This window comes from Pleurodeles waltl, chromosome 10 (assembly GCF_031143425.1).
Source record: "Pleurodeles waltl isolate 20211129_DDA chromosome 10, aPleWal1.hap1.20221129, whole genome shotgun sequence".
Lineage (NCBI taxonomy): Eukaryota > Metazoa > Chordata > Amphibia > Caudata > Salamandridae > Pleurodeles > Pleurodeles waltl.
Genome location: NC_090449.1, coordinates 444,114,791 through 444,142,077, shown reverse-complemented (window position 1 = coordinate 444,142,077; position 27,287 = coordinate 444,114,791). Strand labels below are relative to the sequence as shown.

General features: G+C 47.2%; 1 protein-coding gene across 1 annotated transcript in view; it reads left to right on the top strand.

Moving 5' to 3' along the window:
- Positions 1-27,287, top strand: part of GTF3C1 (general transcription factor IIIC subunit 1) — a 1,928,973-nt gene that overhangs the window by 1,501,906 nt on the left and 399,780 nt on the right. Inside the window, exons 28-29 of the mRNA XM_069210709.1 lie at positions 2,473-2,535; positions 2,944-3,037. Of these exons, the coding sequence (XP_069066810.1) occupies positions 2,473-2,535; positions 2,944-3,037 (157 nt within the window). The remainder of the gene's footprint in view (positions 1-2,472; positions 2,536-2,943; positions 3,038-27,287) is intronic.

Sequence of the window (27,287 nt, the reverse complement as noted above, 5' to 3'; positions counted from 1 at the left end):
TGCTGGCCCTGGCCACTCAGAGCAGTCCAGTGTGCCAGCACACCTCTGAATCCAAGATGGCAGAGGTCTGGGGCACGCTGGAGGAGCTCTGGGCACCTCCCCTAGGAGTTGCAGGTCAGGGGAGTGGTCACTCCCCTTTCCTTTGTCCAGTTTCGCACCAGAGCAGGGCTGGGGGATCCCTGAACCTTTGTAGACTGGCTTATGCAGAGATGGGCACCATCTGTGCCCATCAAAGCATTTCCAGAGGCTGGGGGAGGCTACTCCTCCCCAGCCCTGACACCTTTTTCCAAAGGGAGAGGGTGTAACACCCTCTCTCTGAGGAAGTCCTTTGTTCTGCCTTCCTGGGCCAGGCCTGGCTGGACCCCAGGAGGGCAGAAACCTGTCTGAGGGGTTGGCAGCAGCAGCAGCTGCAGTGAAACCCCGGGAAAGGCAGTTTGGCAGTACCCGGGTCTGTGCTAGAGACTCTGGGGATCATGGAATTGTTTCCCCAATGCCAGAATGGCATTGGGGTGACAATTCCATGATCTTCGACATGTTACATGGCCATGTTCGGAGTTACCATTGTGATGCTATACATAGGTATTGACCTATGTATAGTGCATGCGTGAAATGGTGTCCCCGCACTCACAAAGTCCGGGGAATTTGCCCTGAACGATGTGGGGGCACCTTGGCTAGTGCCAGGGTGCCCACACACTAAGTAACTTTGCACCCAACCTTCACCAGGTGAAGGTTATACATATAGGTGACTTATAAGTTACTTAAGTGCAGTGGTAAATGGCTGTGAAATAACGTGGACGTTATTTCACGCAGGCTGCAGTGGCAGGCCTGTGTAAGAATTGTCAGAGCTCCCTATGGGTGGCAAAAGAAGTGCTGCAGCCCATAGGGATCTCCTGGAACCCCAATACCCTGGGTACCTTAGTACCATATACTAGGGAATTATAAGGGTGTTCCAGTATGCCAATGTGAATTGGTGAAATTGGTCACTAGCCTGTTAGTGACAATTTGGAAAGCAGAGAGAGCATAACCACTGAGGTTCTGGTTAGCAGAGCCTCAGTGAGACAGTTAGTCATCACACAGGGAACGCACACAGAGCACACTTATGAGCACTGGGGCCCTGGCTGGCAGGGTCCCAGTGACACATACACCAAAACAACATATATACAATGAAATATGGGGGTAACATGCCAGGCAAGATGGTACTTTCCTACAGATACCGAAGACCATAGGTTTCAATGAAGCCATCATGTAGCTGGGAAACTCGTGTCCAGTACATACCTTAAGATGGCTTCCATGTTTATTTGTAAAGCTCAGCGATGGGGCTGGAAATCACAGGGGCATACCTGCTCATGCAGATATGCCTACTAATCAAATGTAATGCACCCTGCCTTAAGGCTCCCAGGCCTGCTGAAGGGGTGCCAACATGGTCCTCAGACCCACCAGACCCAAAACCCACCTTGGGTTTGCCAACAGTGAACTTACCATCATCGCCTGCAGTCTCTTTGTGCAGGCCCTCTCTACCACAAGTGCCTCCGGTGACAAAAACCTGGCCGCAAGACACCTCAGCACCTGGCCACCCTATCCCGAGGAGAAGAGGAGCAAGGGTGTCCCCAAGGTCCTGAGCTTTGTGAGACCCCCCCCCCCGTGGGTTCCCCCGGACTGCCACCCAGTCCCTGCTTGCAGCCACTTTCTAACAGGACCTATATCCATTGAGTGAAAACAACACCCGACGCTGTAACACACCTTTGCACCCGGATGCCCCAGAGCCCCCCGAATTGACGTGTCGGTGTGGCCTTGGACTTTGCCCCATACTCACCTCAAGTCCAGTGCTGTAAGTTGTTGTTAAGTGCCTGAATGCAGTATGTCTTTTCCCCATAGGATTAACATTACCACTCCAGAAATTGCATGGTCTCCTTTTGAAACTTAGAAAAATTCTTATCACAAAGTTCTTACCTGATTCTGATGATCTTGGTGTCTAAACTTATATAGAAAGCTGTGATAGTTTTCTGAATTGTTGTCGGGTTTCTTTATTGAGTGTGTCTCTTGCATACTGGCTATGATTGTGAAATAAATGCTTAACACTGTCCTCAAATAAGTCTAGCTGCTCGTCCACACTACCACAAAAGAGAGCTTTTAGGGTTATTATTTTAACCCCTGTCAGCTAATAAGGGTCGTCCTGGACTATCTTCATAGTGTCCCCTTACTTTGGTACACTACTTAGCCAGCTTCCTACAAATATGAAACAGGAGACATTTACAGCACCTAGCACGTACTTTGAGGTACGGGTAATTACAGTATTTGGTTAACATGATCCTCTTTTCCAGCATACTCAGAATTGGGTTTCTAGGCTATTTATTGTTTAACTTAAATTTCTCTAATGTTACAGTATGTTGCCAGTAATAAGGACCATTGTTTGTGGCGTATTGAGATCACTAGCCACCTTTGTGTTCAGAGGTCTTGTTTTTTGTTTATTAGGTACAGAGTTTTGGCAGTGGGAGATGAGTTAAATGAGATAAACATGCAGGACACTCTTAGTTGGTGAGTAAATAAGGTTCACTTTGGGTTTTCATTCATGTCTGTTGGTGTTAAAGTTTTTAAACATTAATACAAGTATTGCCTGTTTTACATCTGTTTATGTTTGCTTCATATGACAGACAAGTACTTTCATTTACATTTGTATATATGTAGATGAGATACATTGTCTGGTAGTAAGTTACAATTATTTCTGTGGCTGTGAAAATAGCCTTCTTACATCTTGTTGCAATGTGTTGCCATTTTTCAGTGGAAGAGGAACATTATTTCACAATTGCAACTACCACACTGCATATTAAAAGAATGACTGTTGCGTATTTTAACTTATTGGTTGAATGCTGTTGTACAGCTTGCAGGTTCATGATGTAACTATAATATGCTTGTCTGCTTTACTTTTTTTATTTTGTTTTTTAGTATAGATGACATTCACTTTCTGGTGCTGCAGAATTTGATTCAGAGTACTTTAGCCCTGTCAGACACCCAGATGAAAAGTTACCAGTCCTTCCAGGTATACGTTACTTTTTTATATTTGTATGACATAGTTATCTGCTGAATTTCACTTTCCAACCTCAGGGCAATAGTAGAAAATAATGCAGAGGGCTTCAATTGATCCCAGGTATTGTTTATTAGACACAGTACTCTAATTCCTAATAAAAGTTGTTATTTTGAGTGTGAGTTTGCATATAAAATTTGCAGCCTTGCTACTCTTTGAATTACGCACAAATAGCTTGTTCTGTGGCAAAATTCCTTGAATCAATTTGGCGTTTTAGATTAGTGATTTTAAAGAACAAGAATCTGTAGCAGATTTTAAAATCAGGCATATAGTGCATAGGCGTTGTATTTAAGTGTAAGTCCGTTTGTCTGATGCTCTAGTAGGGACTGGTTGTTTTTTAAGTATCATATTTATAAGAAAAAAAATTATGTCACTGTTTTATCTGCTTTTATTATCTGATTTTTAGGAGTTTGTAATTCATTTTATTTGTATTTGTATTGTATTTTATTATCTTTCACTTGGATTGCATGTCTTGTACTTTTATGGTATGTTTTTACCGAAATAAAGTAAATGATGATGATGAATTACGCACATATTTTTAGGCTTTGGAAATACTCTTGAATGTTAATTACACCCATTTGTGTTACTTTGGTGGTACTTTAGTAGGCATATATGAGGAAATGGAAGGAGAAGTAGAATCCAAGTCTTAGTGAGGAGTAAGAGGTCTGAGCATAACCACATCACCCTCATACTCACCACAGTTCTTAAAAGATGTATCAAGGAGTGGTAGGGTTGCCACCTTTCCTGGAGAAAAATACAGGCCATCTGTTCACGTTTTAACATTCTGCGAAAGGTCAGACATGATTTTTAAGTAAAACTTTAAATGCAATTGTTTGTATTCATTTTTAACTTTACCTTTCTATCTTTGTTTACTTTAAATATCAGTCGGAGGACTTTATGACAGCTGTAGAACTCATTTAAAACTGTTGTCTTTTAACATTTACTCTCTAAAGTAGGTACCGGTATGGTAGAAAAAGTACTAGTTTAGGTAATTTTTCTAATTTTTATATCAGCTGGAACATTACAGCACTGGCCAGGCCGATATAAAACTAGCCAGGTGGAAACCCTAAACAGTGACAATTCTTGACCTATACCTTTTGGAAGTACCTCATGAACTACCTGGCACATGTGGTCTTATAAATATCACTGGATGTTTTAAATATGCAAGTCTGCCTGTAGAACCTTGTAATGCCTGCGGGAAAAAATCTCTCCTTGTAAATTAACATAGAAAACTCAGGTTTGTATCTATCCAGACCTACAAACAACCTTGCAGGTAATTCCTGAACATTCTCTACTTGAGTAGTAGCCTATTTAAACACACATGAGAAGGAGTCCAAAGGATAAGAATGCAGCAGAAGAGAATACAACAATGTTAGGTGCCAATGGTGCAACAGTAGGTAGCAGTACAAACAACCACCAGTAGAGATCATCCCCAACAGCTGAGAGAAGGAATTGTCCAGCCATTATCAAGAGACATCCACAAGTCAGGAGAGTTAGTAACTGGTCTGTACAAGCTAAGGTGAGAAATGGCGAATTTCAACAAAGAGGGACATTTTGAACCTGATTGAGAGCCAGTACTATTTAACCAAAAGGTTACACAGATAGTAGCACAGAGAACCCTTGTCAGAACTGATAAATGGCTAGCATATCAGCAAACATTTTCGGGCAGAAAAGGAAAAAAAAAATGGCTGAAAAGAGGGACCACTACACTGGGGCCTTTGCCCTCAGTCACCTACAGGGAGTGCAGAATTATTAGGCAAGTTGTATTTTTGAGGATTAATTTTATTATTGAACAACAACCATGTTCTCAATGAAACCAAAAAACTCATTAATATCAAAGCTGAATATTTTTGGAAGTAGTTTTTAGTTTGTTTTTAGTTTTAGCTATGTTAGGGGGATATCTGTGTGTGCAGGTGACTATTACTGTGCATAATTATTAGGCAACTTAACAAAAAAAAATATATACCCATTTCAATTATTTATTATTACCAGTGAAACCAATATAACATCTCAACATTCACAAATATACATTTCTGACATTCAAAAACAAATCAGTGACCAATATAGCCACCTTTCTTTGCAAGGACACTCAAAAGCCTGCCATCCATGGATTCTGTCAGTGTTTTGATCTGTTCACCATCAACATTGCGTGCAGCAGCAACCACAGCCTCCCAGACACTGTTCAGAGAGGTGTACTGTTTTCCCTCCTTGTAAATCTCACATTTGATGATGGACCACAGGTTCTCAATGGGGTTCAGATCAGGTGAACAAGGAGGCCATGTCATTAGATTTCCTTCTTTTATACCCTTTCTTGCCAGCCACGCTGTGGAGTACTTGGACGCGTGTGATGGAGCATTGTCCTGCATGAAAATCATGTTTTTCTTGAAGGATGCAGACTTCTTCCTGTACCACTGCTTGAAGAAGGTGTCTTCCAGGAACTGGCAGTAGGACTGGGAGTTGAGCTTGACTCCATCCTCAACCCGAAAAGGCCCCACAAGCTCATCTTTGATGATACCAGCCCAAACCAGTACTCCACCTCCACCTTGCTGGCGTCTGAGTCGGACAGGAGCTCTCTGCCCTTTACCAATCCAGCCACGGGCCCATCCATATGGCCCATCAAGACTCACTCTCATTTCATCAGTCCATAAAACCTTAGTAAAATCAGTCTTGAGATATTTCTTGACCCAGTCTTGACGTTTCAGCTTGTGTGTCTTGTTCAGTGGTGGTCGTCTTTCAGCCTTTCTTACCTTGGCCATGTCTCTGAGTATTGCACACCTTGTGCTTTTGGGCACTCCAGTGATGTTGCAGCTCTGAAATATGGCCAAACTGGTGGCAAGTGGCATCGTGGCAGCTGCACGCTTGACTTTTCTCAGTTCATGGGCAGTTATTTTGCGCCTTGGTTTTTCCACACGCTTCTTGCGACCCTGTTGACTATTTTGAATGAAACGCTTGATTGTTCGATGATCACGCTTCAGAAGCTTTGCAATTTTAAGAGTGCTGCATCCCTCTGCAAGATATCTCACTATTTTTGACTTTTCTGAGCCTGTCAAGTCCTTCTTTTGACCCATTTTGCCAAAGGAAAGGAAGTTGCCTAATAATTATGCACACCTGATATAGGGTGTTGATGTCATTAGACCACACCCCTTCTCATTACAGAGATGCACATCACCTAATATGCTTAATTGGTAGTAGGCTTTCGAGCCTATACAGCTTGGAGTAAGACAACATGCATAAAGAGGATGATGTGGTCAAAATACTCATTTGCCTAATAATTCTGCACTCCCTGTAGTGTCAGAAAGGCACACAATTCAGTCATCATAGTCTTACAGGAAGTTCTATTCATATAGGAAGATATATCTACCAGGACTACTATTGGTTGTGAAAGACTAATACATTGTTCAGTCGGAAATAACTTAGATGTACACCGCAGAATTTGAAAAAATGTAGCAGCATATGTTGTTTCTATCTCCAGATAAAGAAATGACACATAGCAAATTAAGTTGTAAAGAAGAAACAGTCCAAAGTGGTTGGTACATAATTAAGAATTATGAATTACTCTCTGCAATCACTTCTCACACATCATATTAAGCAGTAATTTGTTTGATGTTTTCAGCAATAGTCAGAAGTAACTTAGTAGACCTGAGCCAGACCTACATCAAGGGGCTACTGAGGTTGGAAACTCTAATGCCAACACAGTTAAAACCTAGTCTTCACACCTGGTTGCATCTTTGTTGTCTTGCAAACAATAATAGAATTTAATCTACTAAGCTAAATGTAGAGTGTATACCACAGGCATATAACTATGAGGGGAACCCAAGAAATAGTGAAACCTTCCCCAGTAGTGTGGTCAATAGAAACAATCAACAAGAAAGTCAATTTGAAAAAGAAAGAATGCCAAGGGATGTATTTAAGAATGCTAGTGTAAAAAGGGCAAGTAATAGAAAGCAATTTGTTTTATTCTGGTGCAGAAAGAAGGGCACTAGGTGCTTGACTTTTAGCTGATGCATGTTTTGCTGAGTGTGTTAAATTGGCAAATTGAATGTCACATCTACTTATAAACTGTAGGAACCAGTGAAAACAGGCATCCTTGTTTAGGCCGCTAGATGGGCCAATTGCTAGATATTTCTTCAGTGCCATTTGTTAGTTGAGTCCTATCCTTTTTTGTCTCATCTACGACCTTGTTTAGAGTGACACAGAAAAAAACACAATTAATAGATTGACCCAGGTCAATTTAAAATAGTTCATATTCTTAAGAGTAAAGTTGGAAGTGTACATCATGAGTATGACAGAATTGCCAGGTGGTTTCATGCATGCATTAAACATTGGTGTGGTGGTAAGTCCTAATGAGATTCTGTAGATCATCCTATGGATATGTGGAAATCAACAAACGAGAATCATGCAGCAATCTCAATGTAATAGGAAACCGAAGAACTAGGGAAATAGCTTAGCTGCTCAGCCAGATAAAACATCATCAAGGCTTTTTCTTAATCCTCGCTACATGGCACTGAAAATAAAGAAAATAAACCTCTCAGCCCAGAAAAATCATAGTTATTGCTGTCAATACGGGTTTGACCAAGACGAAAAGTGTTTTACTTTCATGAGTGAATCAACTTGGCATATGTTTATACCACACTAGATTAATCAGACAAAGAGCTGACTAACTGGTGACTGTCAAAGCCTGAGCTGTACATCAGCCAACTCAAAAGAGTTCCACAATCCTAGACCCGGATCTCTGACTTCTACACAGACCTACATTTAATCTCTTATTCAAGAAAAGATGAGGCATAACCTCAAAGCAAGTTCTTCTGTAAACAAACCAAATGAAGCTTGCAGTGAGCAACCTTGTTTCAGACCTCCATAGTGATGACACATCTCTGGCAATAAAAATTTGAATTTAGAAGCAGTGGTAACCAAACCCTGCTCCTTATAACTCCTAACAACCCTGAAGTGGAAAACAGAAAATCCCTCAGTGGAAAGCTCTGAAAGAGGTCGTTAGGCACACTTCTGAAGTAAGGAAAGGGAAAGAAGGAATGTTTCTCTGTTAAAGATGAGAGCATTATTTACTTAGAAATCACTGATGGAAGGGGGAGCGTGGCTTGAGCCTGGACAAGAAGGCCACTTGGTTCAGCAGCTCCGCCACGGAGAGAAAATTCAGCAACCGCATGTAAAAAGTAATTTGCTGTGCGAGCCTCCCCATCCTAGGCAGGTTAGCAGTAAGGATCAAACATAAGCACCTTTCAGATACTCTAGAAGGCCCTTTTTTAATGCAACCAGATGCTTATTCCTTCCAACCAGTAAAATCAAGATGGCACATATCACACATGGTGGGCATGGGTCTGCTTCACAAGAAGCTCTGGCAACACACTCACTATCAACTCTTACACCTGACAGTGATCTCAGAAGCTATGGAACACATTAGATCTGTACACGTAGAAAATAAACCCCCCCTTGACCCACTCTATTCCTCAGCCTAATTTCTGTGGTTAACCCAACTTCTTAACTTGCGCAGAGGTGCTGAGCAACAATATATATATTACCACATTAACATTGTTTTTCTGATTTAAACATCTCTCCTATCTCGTTCTCTCTTATTCTCTCTTTCCTCCATATCTCACTTCCTTTGGGGTACCTTTATGTCATCCATCTTACCCTCCTCCACCTCCCTTTCAACCCCTGCCCGTAGTACACTCCAGTCAACACCCATGTAATTACAGATATCTTTGGATCAGTACCAGTTGAATGACATTTGGATCTAATCTCAAATATATTGTTGTTTTACAATATCCCTCTCATCTTGTGTGTCTATTACGCCCCCCCCCCCCCAGATCCTGGTTTCTCTTAAAAACAATAAAATATTTTGGTGAAAAATCACTGATGGAGAGAACATCCACTATGATGTCAAGATTGCATTAGTGTCCAGACAAATGAATAAAATGAATGCAAAAGCTAAATTGTATTTTTTTTTTATATCAAACAATTCCACCTCATTTCCTATTACAGTAAAAAAAAAAAAGCCTGCCATTAGTGACGTAACTAATAAACTTTATTGTATTGCTTTTTCAACATAACTTGGGCAGTATTACATGTGAATGGGCACTTGATCAAGCAATTTTGATAGATAAGTTGTTAAAGTAGTTTAAGAGAGGCGATCATGATAAAGCACAACATTTCAGAAGTTGTAGAAGGTGAGCCTAGCACCCAAGTTAGATCAGATAAAAAGAATATACAAAATATAAAAGGATCTTAAAACAGTGGGCTAGTATAAAGCAGATAATTGATGACTAGTATGCCATAAACACAATCAAAATCAGCTTTAGAAACTTTCAGTGCTTACTTTGAAAAAATTATTAATTTAATTAAAATCTTTTGTGCCTTTGTTTAAATAAGCGGAGGTACTGTGACCTGAATCTCAGAGGCCCTTTGAACTGACACTGTGCACAGGTTCATACTGGATTGCCCCATAGTGCGCAAATATAGTTTGGTTGTGGCCATAGAATCGATGCCCTTTTGGTTCAAACATGAAGATACAATAAAGAAAAGATTAGTAGAATGTTGTTAAATCAGCTAAAGCTGAATATGACTTTCTCCCAATAGGAGTGTGTATAATGTCAGTACGATTTAGGAACATCAAGGAAGTTTAGCTGTTGATTACTTCAGACAGTAAACAGTTTATCGGAGAGCTTGGAACTTGATATATGCAACTGATGACATGCTGGTCCTGACTCATACATAAATCTTTGAAAAAAAAATAACAAATTTGTATTGATGCACCCTAAGCCATGTGACCACTTTTGATAAAATAGTAGGGTCAGGTTTTGGAATAAACTGCAAACTCTGGATATCAACGATAGATTAGTGAAGTTGATACAGACCTGTAGGAAGTTGGCTCTGTTTATACTATTTCAAAGTAAGAAATAGTGTGCACAGAGTCCAAGAGTTTCCCTTAGAGGTAAGATAGTGGCAAAAAGAGATAATTTTAATGCTCTATTTTGTGGTAGTGTGGTCGAGCAGTAGGCTTATCAGAGGGTAGTGTTAAGCATTTGTGGTACACACACAGGCAACAAATGAGGAACACACACTCAAAGACAAATTCCAGGCCAAAAGTTTTTATATAGAAATATATCTTTTCTTAGTTTATTTTAAGAACCACAGGTTCAAGATTTACAAACAACACTTTAAATGAAAGGTATTTCACTCAGGTATTCCAGGAACTTTGAATAATCACAATAGCATGTACAGTTTTGACAAAAATGGCAATAAGCTATTTTAAAAGTGGACACAGTGCAAAACTCAACAGTTCCTGGGGGAGGTAAGTAAATGTTAAGTTCACAGGTAAGTAAAACACGTACAGGGTTCAAAGTTGGGTCCAAGGTAGCCCACCGTTGGGGGTTCAAGGCAACCCCAAAGTTACCACACCAGCAGCTCAGGGCCGGTCAGGTACTGAGGTCAATGTGGTGTCCAAAACACATGGGCTTCAATGGAAATAGGCGTGCCCCGGTTCCAGTCTGCCAGCAGGTAAGTACCCGGGTCTTCGGGGGACAGACCAGGGGGGTTTTGTAGGGCACCGGGGGGGACACAAGCAGGCACAGAAAGTACACCCTCAGCGGCACAGGGGCGGCCGGGTGCAGAGTGCAAACAGGTGTTGGGTTTCTAATAGGAATCAATGAGGAGACCCCGGGGTCTCTTCAACGGTGCTGCCAGGTACAGGGGGGGGCTCCTCGGGGTAGCCACCACCTGGGCTAGGCAGAGGGTCGCCTGGGGGTCGCTCCTGCACTGGAGTTTGGTTCCTTCAGGTCCTGGGGGATGCGGGTGCAGTGTGGTTCCCAGGCGTCGGGTTCTTTGAAGCAGGCAGTCGTGGTCAGGGGGAGCCTCTGAATTTCCTCAGCAGGCATCGCTGTGGGGGCCCAGGGGGGTCCACTCTGGCTACTCACGGGCTCGCAGTCGCCGGGGAGTCCTCCCTTTAGTGTTAGTTTTCCACATGTCGAGCCGGGGGTATCGGGTGCAGAGTGGAAAGTCTCACACTTCTGGCGTGAAAGATGTGGTCTTTAAAAGTTGCTTCTTTGTTTCAAGAAGCTGCAGTGTCTTGAACAGGGCCGCTGTTCTCGGGAGCTTCTTTGTCCTTTAGATGCAGGGTAGTCCTCTGAGGCTTCAGAGGTTGCTGGACCCTGTTGGATGCGTCGCTGTTTTCTTTGAAGTAGAGAGACAGGCCGGTGGGGCTGGGGCCAAATCAGTTGTCGTCTCCGTCTTCACTGCAGGGCTTCAGGTAAGCAGTCCTTCTTCTTCTTTAGGATGCAGGAATCTATCTTCCTCGGTTCTGGGAGCCCCTAACTACTCAATTTAGGGTTGTGTTTAGGTCTGGGAGGGCAGTAGCCAGTGGCTACTGGCCCTGAGGGTGGCTACACCCTCTTTGTGCCTCCTCCCTGTGGTGAGGGGGGGCACATCCCTAATCCTATTGGGGGAATCCTCCATCCACAAGATGGAGGATTTCTAAAAGTAAGTCTCACCTCAGCTCAGGACACCTTAAGGGCTGTCCTGACTGGTGGGTGACTCCTCCTTGTTTTTCTCATCTCTTCCAGCCTTGCCGCCAAAGTGGGGGCAGTGGCCGGAGGGGCAGGCATCTCCACTAGCTGGGATGCCCTGTGGCGCTATACCAAAGGGGGTGAGCCTTTGAGGCTCACTGCCAGGTGTTACAGTTCCTGCAGGGGGAGGAGAGAAGCACCTCCACCCAGTACAGGCTTTGTTCCTGGCCACAGAGTGACAAAGGCACTCTCCCCATGTGGCCAGCAACATGTCTGGTGTGTGGCAGGCTGGCAAAAACTAGTCAGCCCACACTGGAAGTCGGGTATGTTTTCAGGGGGCATCTCTAAGATACCCTCTGGGTGTATTTTCACAATAAAGTGCACACTGGCATCAGTGTGCATTTATTGTGCTGAGAATTTTGATACCAAACTTCCCAGTTTTCAGTGTAGCCATTATGGTGCTGTGTAGTTCATGTTTGACAGACTCCCAGACCATTTACTCTTATGGCTACCCTGCACTTACAATGTCTAAGGTTTTGCTTAGGCACTGTAGGGGCATAGTGCTCATGCACATATGCCCTCACCTGTGGTATAGTGCACCCTGTCTTAGGGCTGTAAGGCCTGCTAGAGGGGTGACTTACCTATGCCACAGACAGTGTGAGGTTGGCATGGCACTCTGAGGGGAGTGCCATGTCGACTTAGTCATTTTCTCTCTCTCCCCCCACCCCCCCCCCCCCCCACCCCCCACAGCACCCAAAACCTGGCAAGCAGTGTGTGTATGTGCTGAGTGAGGGGTCCCTAGGGTGGCATAAGACATGCTGCAGCCCTTAGAGACCTTCCCTGGCATCAGGGCCCTTGATACCAGGGGTACCAGTTACAAGGGACTTACCGGGGGCCTGGGCTGTGCCAATTGTGGAGACAAAGGTACAGTTTAGGGAAAGAACACTGGTGCTGGGGCTGGTTAGCAGGGTCCCAGCACACTTTCACATCATAACTTAGCATCAGCAAAGGCAAAAAGTTAGGGGGTAACAATGTCAAGGAGGCATTTCCTTACAAGACCCTAGACAACGCTTGGGGATGATTGTGCCATGGGAGAGAGGGTTCAATTAACAGTCATAAAGCATCAAATGGACTAAAAGAAGAATGTGTTTAGCAACCAGCCTATTTGTTTCATATGTACCTGATTCTACCCCTCTTTATCAACAACTAATAATTATCTGCAAAGTGTGGTCATACAGCATTGAAATTAATTATGCGGTTAACCTTGTGCTGACAGAAAACCAATTGAATTACAGCACCTTTTAGATAAACATGGGGAATACAATTAACTACATCACCTATCTGATAGAGACTTCTAGTTGCAGATTCCTTACCTTAGAATTTTCCCCCAGGTGTTAGACTGGATCTGGGGATTTTTCTTCAAGCAATGCCCTTGCGCGTTGGTAGGTGGCGTCGGTCGACTCCGCAGGCGTCATAGGCGTTGTGGTCGCAGTGATGACGCCGGGAGTAGTACATAGACGCCGCTCTCACGCAGTGACATCAGTTCTTTTCTTTCCGTGCCACGCGCTGATCCGAGAGAGAGCTACTCTTGGCTATTTTTGGCCGAATTCGACCGTTTTGTCGAAGTTTTTGGTGCAACAGTTGGTGCGTTGAGGATGTCCCCGAAGACCGGGTTCAAGCCGTGCGAGGACTGCCACCGCATGATGTCGGTGACAGACCCTCATCGTGTTTGCCTGTGGTGCCTCGAGCGCGACCGTGACCCGAAGTTGTGCTCCGAGTGTCGGGCAGTGCATCCGAAGGCTTTGATGGAGTGGTCCCTAAAGCTGATGGTGGCCCGGCACTCGACTCCACGTAGATCCCGATCTCACTCCAGAGGAAGGTCTCGAGATCGGTTGCGGAGCATCACCATTCGTCTTCTTCGAAGTCTTCGGGTCAAGGTAAGGAGTCAAAGAAGTCCCATCCCTCTCCGACTTCCCCCCGTCGCTCGCTTACGCGGGACGCGCGTCCATGAACTAGGTCTCCGTCCTCGGAGCCTACGTCTGGGTCGACTCTGCGCTTTCCCGAGTTTGCTGGAGCGACCACCGCCAAACTCAAGAGTTCTACGAGGCCATGCGCCTCATCTTTTGGCGTGCCGACCCCGATACGGCGCCTTCGGGCCCAAGGGGCTTGGCTGAGGGGCCTTCGGGTTCCGCGCCGGCTGCTTCGGCCACGGCCACCGAGGTCGCCTCCGGATCTGTGCATGGATCCGCACCGACGCCGGGTCGTTTATCGACACTCCTGACGTCAGTAGTGCCCACTATCGACATCGACCCGATTCTCATTTCTGAGGAGTCAGAGCGGCGTCGGCTGATGCCGCCATCAGCTTCAGTGGGCCCTATTCGCCTGAGGTCGGATTCTGACCCATTTTCCTATGGGTACGAATACGGGGAGGAATTGGAGGGGTCCCTGGACCCTTATGAATATCAGGAAGACCCTAATATTGACTGGGGACAGGGCTTGGGCGAAGCCAGTGGTCTGGATACTTCTGACGCTGGCATGGTGTCTCCTCCTACCGTGGCTACGGCAGAGGGGGCTACCTATAGTATGGTGGTTAGTAGGGCGACTGAGGTCCTTGGCCTTGAGCTACCTACTGTCGAAGTCAGGTGTAATGTCCTGACGGAGGTGCTTCAGCCTGGGGATTCTATGTCTGAACCCCTTCTCCCATTTAATGAGGCCCTCACTGATGTCCTTTTGGGTACATGGTTCAAACCCAACACAGGGGCTCCTATGAACAGTACTGTCGCTTGCCGCCATTGGCCTGCGCTGAATGACCCAAAGTTCCTGTCCCAATATCCTACGCCTGAGAGTCTTGTCATCCAGGCAGCCTCTTCTTCTGGTGCGTTCCCTTCCGCACCCCCGGATAGGGAATCCAAAAGGCTGGAACAGTTTGGTAAGAAGTTGTTTTCTTCCTCCAGCCTCGGGCTGCGGTCCATGAACACCACATGCCTTTTGGGCTGTTATTCCCACTCACTGTAGGATACGGTTGCACAAGTCCTGCCGCAGATACCGGAGAAGGCCCGTGCTATCGTTGCCCAAGTACCCAAGCAATCAAAGATGGGAGTGACTCGGCAAAGTTCACGATCCGTTGTGGGCTGGATACAACCGATTCTCTGGGCAGATCGGTTGCAGTGACAGTGGCCTTACGGCGCCATGTCTGGTTACGTACTTCTGGCTTCTTGGGGGATGTCCAACAGTCACTCATGGACATGCCCTTTGATGGCACCCGTCTCTTCAGAGACAAAGCAGACTCTGCCTTGGAGAGGTTCAAGGATTCCCGGGCTTCGGTTCGGTCCCTTGGCCTTTCTTCCACCACTGTCCGCTTTTCGTCCCTTTCGTGGCCACGGAAGGGGCACCCTGTCGCGTCCTCAACCCAGCCACCGGGCCATGCGCGCTGGACAGCCTATGCGTGGACGGTGGCGCGGAATCCCACGTGACCGTGGGACAGGGAACCAGAGGTCTGTCCAGTCCACCTCTGCCCCTGCAGCAGCCTCCAAACCTTCCTATTCCGTCCCCTCACTCCTGCCCAGTTGGTGGCAGAATTATCCACCACCTGCCCCACTGGCAACATATGACTACGGACGGGTGGGTTTTGCAAATAATTCAGAAGGGCTACTCCCTCCCTTTCGAATCTGCACCACCACACATGCCATCATCCTTCCATCACCTTTTGGAGGATCATTTGCTGCTTCTCCGCCAGGAAGTCGCGGCTCTCTTGGACAACTGAGCTATAGAAAGGGTCCCTGTGCCAGAAGTAGGTCGTGGCTGTTACTCCCACTACTTTCTCATACCAAAGAAGGACAAAGGCTCGCGCCCTATCCTAGATCTTCGGGACCTGAACTACTTCCTCAAGAAGGAGAAGTTCAAAATGCTCACCCTGGCTTGGGTTCTGTCTGCCTTGGACCCAGGAGACTGGATGATAGCGTTGGACTTGCAGGATGCTTATTTCCACATCCCCATTGTAGAAAGTTGGCTATATATGTACTATTTCAAAGTAAGAAATAGCATGCACAGAGTTCAAGGGTTCCCCTTAGAGGTAAGATAGTGGCAAAAAGAGATAATTCTAATGCTCTATTTTGTGGTAGTGTGGTCGAGCAGTAGGCTTATCAGAGGGTAGTGTTAAGCATTTGTTGTACACACACAGGCAATAAATGAGGAACACACACTGACAATTCCAGGCCAATGGGTTTTTATATAGAAAAATATAATTTCTTAGTTTATTATAAGAACCACAGGTTCAAGATTTACAAACAATTCTTTAAATGAAAGGTATTTCACTCAGGTATCTTAGGAACTTTGAATCATCACAATAGCATGTACAGTTTTGGCAAAAATGGCAATAAGCTATTTTAAAAGTGGACACTGCAAAAATCAACAGTTCTTGGGGGAGGTAAGTATTTGTTAGTTTCACAGGTAAGTAAAGCACTTACAAGGTTCAAAGTTGGGTCCAAGGTAGCCCACCGTTGGGGGTTCAGGGCAACCCCAAAGTTACCACACCAGCAGCTCAGGGCCGGTCAGGTGCAGAGGTCAAAGTGTTGCCCAAAACGCATAGGCTTCAATGGAAACAGGGGTGCCCCGGTTCCAGTCTGCCAGCAGGTAAGTACCCACGACTTCGGAGGGCAGACCAGGGGGGTTTTGTAGGGCACCGGGGAGGACACAAGCAGGCACAGAAAGTACACCCTCAGCGGCACAGGGGCGGCCGGGTGCAGAGTGCAAACAGGTGTCGGGTTCGCATTGGGTACAATGAGAGACCCAGGGGTCACTTCAGCAATGCAGGCAGGCAAGGGGGGGGGCTGCTTGGGGTAGCCACCACCTGGGCTAGGAAGAGGGCCGCCTGAGGGTCGCTCCTGCACTGGAGTTCAGATCCTTCAGGTCCTGGGGGCTGCGGGTGCAGTGTGTTTCCCAGGCGTCGAGTTCTTTGAAGCAGGCAGTCGCGGTCAGGGGGAGCCTCTGGATTCCCTCTGCAGGCGTCGCTGTGGGTGCTTAGGGGGGTCAACTCTGGCTACTCACGGGCTCGCAGTCGCCGGGGAGTCCTCCCTGTAGAGTTAGCTTTCCCGCAGGTCGAGCCGGGGGCGTCGGGTGCAGAGTGGAAAGTCTCACGCTTCCGGCAGGAAACGTGTGGTCTTTAAAAGTTGCTTCTTTGTTGCAAAGTTGCAGTCTTTGGGGAACAGGGTCGCTGTCCTCTGGAGTTTCTTGGTCCTTTTAGATGCAGGGTAGTCCTCTGAGGCTTCAGAGGTTGCTGGACTCTGGGGGACGCGTCGCTGTTGCAGTTTTTTTTTTTTAAGTGGGGAGACAGGCCGGTAAGGCTGGGGCCAAAGCAGTTGGTGTTTCCGTCTTCTCTGCAGGGCTTCAGTTCAGCAGTCCTTCTTCGTCTTCAGGTTGCAGGAATCTATCTTCCTCGGTTCTGGGGGCCCCTAAATACTCATTTCGGGTGTGTTTAGGTCTGGGCGGTTAGTAGCCAATGGCTACTAGCCCTGAGAGTGGCTACACCCTCTTTGTGCCTCCTCCCTGAGGGGAGGGGGGCACATCCCTAATCCTATTCAGGGATTCTTCCATCTGCAAGATGGAGGATTTCTAAAAGTCAGAGTCACCTCAGCTCAGGACACCTTAGGGGTTGTCCTGACTGGCCAGTGACTCCTCCTTGTTTTTCTCATTATCTCCTCCGGCCTTGCCGCCAAAAGTGGGACCGGGGGGCGGCATCTCCACTAGCTGGGATGCCCTGTGACGCTGTAACAAAGGGGGTGAGCCTTTGAGGCTCACCGCCAGGTGTTACAGTTCCTGCAGGGGGAGGTGAGAAGCACCTCCACCCAGTACAGGCTTTGTTACTAGCCACAGAGTGACAAAGGCACTCTCCCCATGTGGCCAGCAACATGTCTTGTGTGTGGCAGGCTGGCAAAACTAGTCAGCCCACACTGGAAGCTGGGTATGTTTTCAGGGGGCATCTCTAAGATGCCCTCTGGGGTGTATTTCACAATAAAATGTACACTGGCATCAGTGTGCATTTATTGTGCTGAGTAGTTTGATACCAAACTTCCCAGTTTTCAGTGTAGCCATTATGGTGCTGTGGAGTTCGTGTATGACAGACTCCCAGACCATATACTCTTATGGCTACCCTGCACTTACAATGTCTAAGGTTTTGCTTAGACACCGTAGGGGCATAGTGCTCATGCACCTATGCCCTCACCTACGGTATAGTGCACCCTGCCTTAGGGTTGTAAGGCCTGCTAGAGGGGTGACTTATCTATGCCATGGGCAGTCTGAGGTTGGCATGGCACCCTGAGGGGAGTGCCATGTCGACTTAGTCATTTTCTCCCCACCAGCACACACAAGCTGGCAAGCAGTATGTCTGTGCTGAGTGAGGGGTCCCCAGGATGGCATAAGACATGCTGCAGCCCTTAGAGACCTTCCCTGGCATCAGGGCCCTTGGTACCAGGGGTACCAGTTACAAGGGACTTATCTGGGTGCCAGGGTGTACCAATTGTGGAGACAAAGGTACAGGTTAGGGAAAGAACACTGGTGCTGGGGCCTGGTTAGCAGGCCTCAGCACACTTTCAAATCATAACTTGGCATCAGCAAAATGTCAGGGGGTAACCATGCCAAGGAGGCATTTCCTTACCCCCCCACCCCCCAAACGAAAGTGGATGAGACTAACCTTTCCCAAGAGAGTCTTCATTATCTAAGTGGAAGAACCTGGAAAGGCCATCTGCATTGGCATGGACAGTCCCAGGTCTGTGTTCCACTATAAAGTCCATTCCCTGTAGGGAGATGGACCACCTCAACAGTTTGGGATTTTCACCTTTCGTTTGCATTAGCCATCTGAGAGGTCTGTGGTCAGTTTGAACTACAAAGTCAGTACCAAAGAGGTATGGTCTCAGCTTCTTCAGGGACCAAACCACAGCAAAGGCTTCCCTCTCAATGGCACTCCAACGCTGCTCCCTGGGGAGTAACCTCCTGATAATGAAAGCAACAGGCTGGTCAAGGCCATCATCATTTGTTTGGGACAAAACGGCCCCTAACCCATGTTCAGAGGCATCAGTCTGCACACTGAACTGCTTGGAGTAATCTGGAGCTTTTAGAACTGGTGCTGTGCACATAGCTTGTTTCAGGGTGTCAAAGGCCTGTTGGCATTCTACAGTCCAGTTTACTTTCTTAGGCATTTTCTTGGAGGTAAGTTCTTTGAGGGGGGTCACTATTGATCCATATCCCTTCACAAACCTCCTGTAGTACCCAGTCAAGCCAAGGAATGCCCTGACTTGAGTCTTGGGTTTTGGAGCTACCCAGTCCAGAATAGTCTGGATCTTGGGTTGGAGTGGCTGAACTTGGCCTCCACCTACAAGGTGTCCCAAGTAAACCACAGTTCCCTGCCCTATCTGACATTTGGATGCCTTGATAGAGAGGCCTGCTGCTTGCTCAATGACTCCCAATTCCAGCATCTTGTGGACTTCCACTTTGATGCTTTCCTTAACTTGGTCAGACTGTCTGAATATTTTGTTTTTGACAGGCATGTTGTCTCCTGTGTCCACATCATGGGTACACAGGTGTGTCTGACCAGGGGTTAGGGAAAAGAGCTCAGCAAACTGTTGTAAGACTTTCCTACAGTCAGCTTGCTGTTGGTCAGAGAGGGTGTCTGAATAGATCACTCCATCTACTGAGCCATCTTTAGGGTCAGTGGAGAGGAGATCAGGGAGAGGTTCACTCTCAGCTTCCTGGTCCTCATCTTTCAACATCAACAGATTCACATCTGCCCTGTCATGAAAGAGTTTGAGGCGGTTCACATGGATCACCCTTTAGGGGTCCTGCTGGTGCCTAGGTCTACCTTGTAGGTGACCTGACTCTTTCTCTCTAGCACTGGGTAAGGGCCACTCCATCTGTCCTGAAGTGCCCTGGGAGCCATAGGCTCCAGAACCCAGACTTTCTGCCCTGGCTGAAACTCAACCATAGCAGCCTTTTGGTCATACCACATCTTCTGGAGTTGTTGGCTGGCCTCAAGGTTTTTGCTTGCCTTTTCCATGTACTCTGCCATCCTGGAACATAGGCCTAGTACATAGTCCACTATATCTTGTTTAGGCTCATGAAGAGGTCTCTCCCAGCCTTCATTTACAAGAGCTAGTGGTCCCCTTACAGGATGGCCAAACAGAAGTTCAAAGGGGGAAAACCCTACTCCCTTCTGAGGCACCTCTCTGTAGGCGAAAAGCAGACATGGCAGGAGGGCATCCCATCTCCTTTTGAGCTTTTCAGGGAGCCCCAGGATTATGCCTTTGAATGTCTTGTTAAATCTTTCTACAAGACCATTGGTTTGTGGATGGTATGGTGTGGTGAATTTGTAAGTCACCCCACACTCATTCCACATATGCTTCAGGTATGCTGACATGAAGTTGGTACCCCTGACAGACACCACCTCCTTAGGAAATCCCACTCTGGTAAAGATACCTATGAGTGCGTTAGCTGCTGCAGGGGCAGTAGTGGACCTAAGGGGAATTGCTTCAGGGTACCTAGTGGCATGATCCACTACCACTAGGATATAGTGGTTCCCTGAGGCTGTGGGAGGTTCAAGTGGACCCACTATGTCCACACCCACTCTCTCAAAGGGGACCCCCACCACTGGAAGTGGAATGAGGGGGGCCTTTGGGTGTCCACCTGTCTTACCACTGGCTTGACAGGTGGCACAGGAGACACAAAACTCCTTTACTTTCTGGGACATGTTGGGCCAATAGAAATGGTTAACTAACCTTTCCCAAGTCTTGGTTTGTCCCAAATGCCCAGCAAGTGGAATATCATGAGCTAAGGTCAGAATGAACTTCCTAAACTCCTGATGCACTACCACTCTCCTAGTGGCACCAGGTTTGGGATCTCTTGCCTCAGTGTAGAGGAGTCCATCTTCCCAGTAGACTCTGTGTTCCAGTGATTTTTCCTTTGGTCTCTTCAGAAGCTTGTTGACTAAGGCCTTCAAGAGAGGGACATGTTTCTTGCCCCTTACACAACTGTTCCCTTGTGGGTCCCCCTGGGCCTAAGAGTTCAACCTGATAAGGTTCTAACTCCATGGGCTCAGTTCCCTCAGAGGGCAGAACGTCTTCCTGGGAAGAGAGGTTCCCTTTCTTTTGTTGTGTTGAAGCTGGTTCCCCAGTCTTCTTTCCTTTCCTCTTGGAGGGTTGGGCCATTATTCCAGGCTCCAACACCACTTTTTCACCCTGAGCTTTTCACTGTGCCCTTGTCTTGACACACACCAGTTCAGGGATACCCAGGATGGCTGCATGGGTTTTGAGTTCTACCTCAGCCCATGCTGAGGACTCCAGGTCATTTCCAAGCAAAGAGTCTACAGGGATATTTGAGGAGACCACTACCTGTTTCAGGCTATTGCCCCCCCCACCCCTCCCCCCCCCATTCTAAAGTTACCATAGCCATGGGATGTACTTTAGTCTGATTGTCAGCGTTGGTGACTGGATAAGTTTGTCCAGCCAGGTATTGACCAGGGAAAACCAGTTTCTCTGTCACCATGGTGACACTGGCACCTGTATCCCTCAGGCCTTCTACACTAATCCCATTAATTAAGAGTTTCTGCCTGTATTTTTGCATATTATGGGGCCAGGCAGCCAGTGTGGCTAAGTCCACCCCACCCTCAGAGACTAATGTAGCTTTAATGTGAACCTTGATTTGCTCTGTGCACACTGTTGATCCCACCTGGAGACTGGCTATTCCAGTGCTAACTGGAGTAGAATTTGAAGTGGAACCTTTCTTGGGACAGGCCTTGTCTCCAGTTTGGTGTCCCTGCTGATTACAGCTATGACACCAGGCCTTCTTGGGATCAAAGTTTTTCCCTTTGTACCCAAAATTGGATTGTGAAGAGGCTTTGGGCCCTCCCTCCTGAGCAGGTTTTTGGGGCCCTGTAGAAGACTCTTTACTTTTTCCCTTGGATGTCTCAACACTCTTCCCCTGGGGAGTCTTTGTGACCCCTTTCTTTTGGTCACCCCCCTGTGGAAGTCTTGGTCACCTTAGTCTTGACCCAATGGTCCGCCTTCTTTCCCAATTCTTGGGGAGAAATTGGTCCTAGGTCTACCAGATGCTGATGCAGTTTATCATTGAAACAATTACTTAACGGGTGTTCTTTCATAAACAGATTGTACAGCCCATCATAATCACTTACACCACTGCCATTATTCCAACCATCCATTGTTTTGACTGAGAAGTCAACAAAATCAACCCAGGTCTGGCTCAAGGATTTTTGAGCCCCCCTGAACCTAATCCTGTACTCCTCAGTTGAGAATCCAAAGCCCTCAATCAGGGTAGCCTTCATGAGGTCATAGGATTCTGCATCTTTTCCAGAGAGTGTGAGGAGTCTATCCCTGCACTTTCCAGTGAACATTTCCCAAAGGAGAGCACCCCAGTGAGATTTGTTTACTTTTCTGTTTGCACAAGCCCTCTCAAAAGCTGTGAACCATTTGGTGATGTCATCACCATCTTCATATTTAGTTACAATCCCTTTGGGGATTTTTAGAATGTCAGGAGAATCTCTGACCCTATTTATATTGCTGCCACCATTGATGGGACCTAAGCCCATCTCTTGTCTTTCCCTTTCTATGGCTAGGATCTGTCTTTCCAAAGCCAATCTTTTGGCCAACCTGGCTAGCAGGAGGTTATCTTCATTGAGGCTGTCCTCAATGCTTCCAGAGTTGCTGGACTCTCCTGTGAGAGAAGCAGCATCTCTGACTATCACTTGTGGAGTCAGGGTCGGAGGAACCCTGGTCTCCCTATCTAGGGTTGGAGGTGGCAGTTCCTCCAACTCACTAGTGTTCCCCTCTGTGAAGGCATCATCATAGGGGTTGTTTTTAGCAAACTCTGCCAAGAGCTCCTGGAGCTGTACTTTGGTAGGGTTTGAACCAGTCTTTATCTTTTTGATTTTACAGAGATACCTTATCTCGGACATCCTAAGATGCAGGTAAGGGGTGAGGTTGAGTTCCATCACTAACTCTTCTGTAGACACTTTGTTTCTAAAAGTTGGAATACTTTTTAAGAATCTAAAACTATCTCTAGAACTTAATTCAAACTTTTATAAAACTTTTAAACTCCCTACTTGTTCCCCATTTTCAGCACCCTCTGATCGGATCATTGGTTGGCCGATAACTCCATTAGTAGTTAGTTAGCCATTGTATCTGATGACGTGCAGTTGAGTCCAGCTCATACCAACTGTGATGATGCTGCTGCCTTATTGTCCTCTCAAGAGTTTGAGCGTCTCTGCAGGTCCAGCTCAGCCAAACCGCTGCTGGATTTGGACCTCCTGCCATGTCGTTTTCTATGGGTTCTGTTTCTGGAGCTGTATATTTGGTCTTTGTCATTGCTGATGGTCTTGTTGTTTTCGATTCTCCAGATCTTTCTTCTCAGCCCCCCATTTCCCCCCGCCTTATGCCGCTTCTGCTCTATCAGAGAAACGTTTTTGACTGCCACACAACTGGATACAGAAGCCGATAGTCTGCCCTTGTCTTTTGCTTGATGCCCTCAAATGTCTTCCACTGTTCTTGGACAGTCAAGTATAGTCAGGAAAGATCATAATTTTGTTGGAGACATGTTGTGATGTGCCCTGCTTTTGTGCTACTTGTCAGATGATGTCCCTGTCCTTGTAGTCAAGTTTGCAGGTAATCATTGGTCGTGGGGTGACACATTTCGGACGTTTCTTGGTGCCTAGGGCCAGATCCTTCAACAATTTCCTGGAATCCAATTAGGCATACGTTATTTCAGTGTGCACTTCCCTCCGCATCTTTGACTCTTTCCCTGAGGGATTTGGCAGTGGCGAGAACTTCCATATCCCAGCCTTCAGGTACTGAATTGTGCTCTCTACTTTGAAAAAGCAGCCTTTTTTTCTTTTTGCTCAACCCTATTTCTGAAATATTGCAGCAGAAAGAGTATGCTTGTAGCCCCCTTGTCTATATGGGTTTCTAGAGTTCTTCTGGTGCCGTCAATGGCCTGCATTACTACCTCCATGTCAGTGCTCTGCGTGGTGGAACTTTCTCTGTTGATGCTTCCCGATTGGGATGGTCCCTCAGAGGCTGGACGGCTAGCAGATTCATCAGTTTTCACTTGTTGAGGTACCTGGGTGGGCTTGTCTTTTTGGAGTGGTAGGCATCGGTTGTGATTGGATTGGAATGGCAGTGTCACCTGAGCAAGGATCACCTTTTATCCTTAGGCAGAGAAGGCCAGTGTTGTGTTCGGGAAGAGGGGAAGGAGGAAAGAAGATGCACCGCCTCTCACTGGAGCCTGTCAATCCTCTAATGGTGCGTAGCATCCAATCCACACCCAATACTAGCTGATGATGATGAGCTCTGCTCAATTTAGGGAATTCCCCAAGACTGCCTTCTGCTCCTCGTAGCTGCATCATGTCAGCCATTTTCCTGTTCCTAGTTCACTTTGTGAACTGTGAGCTGGCTCAGGGCCCCCGGATCCTCCTTCATGTCATGTAGGAAAGTAGGCCAGCCTCCTACACTGTGTGAGAACTCTACGATGATGAACCCCCAAAGCCATCCTCAACCACAAAGTCAAGCTGTACGTTATGGAACACTGACAGAAGTTTGGGTCAAGGGCACAGTCACACTCCCTCTCCGAGGCTGACCTTGAGGTCGCTCATCCTCAAGTGAAGGTCGTTGGGTGAGTCTAAAAACAACGTGAAAAACACAAAAAGTCCAAACAGAACTGTCCTATTTCTTAGAAAATTTAATCACTCAGATTCGCGCATCGCCCAAGGTACCGTGAGCCCATGAACTCAGTCTCCGACCTTTGAACTGATTCTGATCCTGATCCTACTGCTGGTCTGACCAGACTTTCCAGGCCCTGCAAAGACCATGTAGCAACTCACATAATTTAAAGAGGCTGTGGACCCCCACTTTGGGCCCCATGGATCTGAGGTGGGTATAAGTCGGGCCACCACCCGAAGCTCTGTCCCTGACTCAACTGTGCTATTCACTGCAACTCTCACTCATCTTCAAGCTTGATGCCGATGCCTTTTACAGTGCTGCACCCCTGAGTACCAATGGCGGAAGATTAGATTGTTCTTTCTGACTCTGAGGTGAACCCAGAACAACTTCCACCTACGTTGCACTAATCTCGCCGTTATTCCTATTCTGATCCTAAATCATTTTGTCAATGCCAACATGAAGTCAGATGGCCATGACAATTCTAGTCAAGTTTACAAAAGAAACGATTTCTGGATTTACAGGACGCCTGTTGTAAGGAAATGCCTCCTTGGCATGGTTACCCCCTAACTTTTTGCCTTTGCTGATGCTACGTTTTGATTGAAAGTGTGCTGGGACCCTGCTAACCAGGCCCCAGCACCAGTGTTCTTTCCCTAAACTGTACCTTTGCTTCCACAATTGGCACAGCCCTGGCACTCAGGTATGTCCCTTGTAACTGATACCCCTGGTACCAAGAGCCCTGATGACAGGGAAGGTCTCTAAGGGCTGCAGCATGTCTTATGCCACCCTGGGGACCCCTCACTCAGCACAGACACACTGCCTCACAGCTTGTGTGTGCTGGTGGGGAGAAAATGACTAAGTTGACATGGCACTCCCCTCAGATTGCCATGCCATCCTCACACTGCCTGTGGCATAGGTAAGTCACCCCTCTAGTAGGCCTTACAGCCCTAAGGCAGGGTGCACTATACCACAGGTGAGGGCATATGTGCATGAGCACTATGCCCCTACAGTTTCTAAGCAAAACCTTAGACATTGTAAGTGCAGGGTGGCCATAAACATTATATGGTCTGGGAGTTTGTCAAACACAAACGCCACAGTTCCATAATGGCTACACTGAAAACTGGGAAGTTTGGTATCATACTTCTCAGCACAATAAATGCACACTGATGCCAGTGTGCAATTTATTGTAACATACACCCAGAGGGCATCTTAAAGATGCCCCCTGAATATCAATCCGGCTTTTAGTGTAGGCTGACCAGTTTCTGCCAGCCTGCCACACACCAGACATGTTGCTGGCCACATGGGGAGAGTGCCTTTGTCACTCTGTGGCCAGGAACAAAGCCTGTAATGGGTGATGGTGCTTCTCACCTCCACCTGCAGGAACTGTTACACTTGGTGGTGAGCCTCAAAGGCTCACCCCTTTTGTTACAGCGCCCCAGGGCATCCCAGCTAGTGGAGATGCCCGCCTCTCCGGCCACTGTCCCCACTTTTGGCGGCAAGGCAGGAGGAGATAATGAGAAAAACAAGGAGGAGTCACCCACCAGTCAGGACAGCCCCTAAGGTGTCCTGAGCTGAGGTGACCACTGCCTTTAGAAATCCTCCATCTTGAGTTTGGAGGACTCCCCCAATAGTATTAGGGATGTGCCCCCCTCCCCACAGGGAGGAGGCAAAAAGAGGGTGTAGCCACCCTCAAGGACAATAGTCATTGACTACTGCCCTCCCAGACCTAAACACACCCCAGATCCCAGGAAATCAGATTCCTGCAACCTGAAGAAACAAGGAGGACTGCTGACCAAAAGCTTGCAGAGAAGGAGGAAGACGACAACTGCTTTGGCCCCAGCCCTACTAGCCTGTCTCCAACTTCGAAAACCTGCAACCAGCGATGCATCTGACGGACCAGCGACCTCTGAAGCCTCAGAGGACTGCCCTGGACTAAAGGACTAAGAAACTCCTGTGAGCAGCGGCTCTGCTCAAAACCATCTACTTCTTTGCAACAAAGAAGCAACTTGCTAAGACTGCACATTTCCCGCCCGAAGCGTGAGACTTCTCACTCTGCACCCAACGCCCCCGGCTCGAGATTCTGAGAACCAATACCTCAGGGAGGACTCCCCGGTGACTGCGAGTCCGTGAGTAACCAGAGATGACCCCCCTGAGCCCCCACAGCGACACCTGCAGAGAGAATCCAGAGAATCCCCCTGACCTCGACTGCCTGTAACAAGGGATCCGATGCCTGGAACCAGCACTGCACCCGCAGCCCCCAGGACCTGAAGGAACCGAACCTCAGCGCAGGAGTGACCCCCAGGCGACCCTCTGCCTATCCCAGGTGGTGGCTGTCCCGAGAAGCCCCACCTGTGCCTGCCTGCACCGCTAGAGTGACCCCCGGGTCCCACCATTGAAACCAATACAAAACCCGATGCCTGCTTTGCACACTGCACCTGGCCGCCCCTGTGCTGCTGAGGGTGTGTTTTGTGTGCCTACTTGTGTTCCCCCCAGTGCTCTACAAAACCCCCTTGGTCTGTCACCCGAAGACTGGAACCGGAGTACCCCTGTTCTCCATAGGTGCCCATGTGTTTTGGGCACCTCTTTGACCTCTGCACCTGACAGGCCCTGAGCTCTTAGTGTGGTAACTTTGGGGTTGCCTTGAACCCCCAACGGTGGGCTGCCTATGCCCCAGAACTGAGACTTGTAAGTGTTTTACTTACTTACTAATCTAACCTTTACCTCTCCCAGGAACTGTTGATTTTTGCACTGTGTCCACTTTGAAAATAGCTTATTGCCATTTTTACAAAGTCTGTATATGATATTGCTTTTATTCAGGGTCCCAGTGACACAGTGTAGGAAAGTACCATCTTGCCTGGCATGTTACCCCCATATTTCACTGTATATATGTTGTTTTAGTCTATGTGTCACTGGGACCCTGGCAGGCAGGGCCCCAGTGCTCATAAGTATGTGCCGTGTATGTGTTCCCTGTGT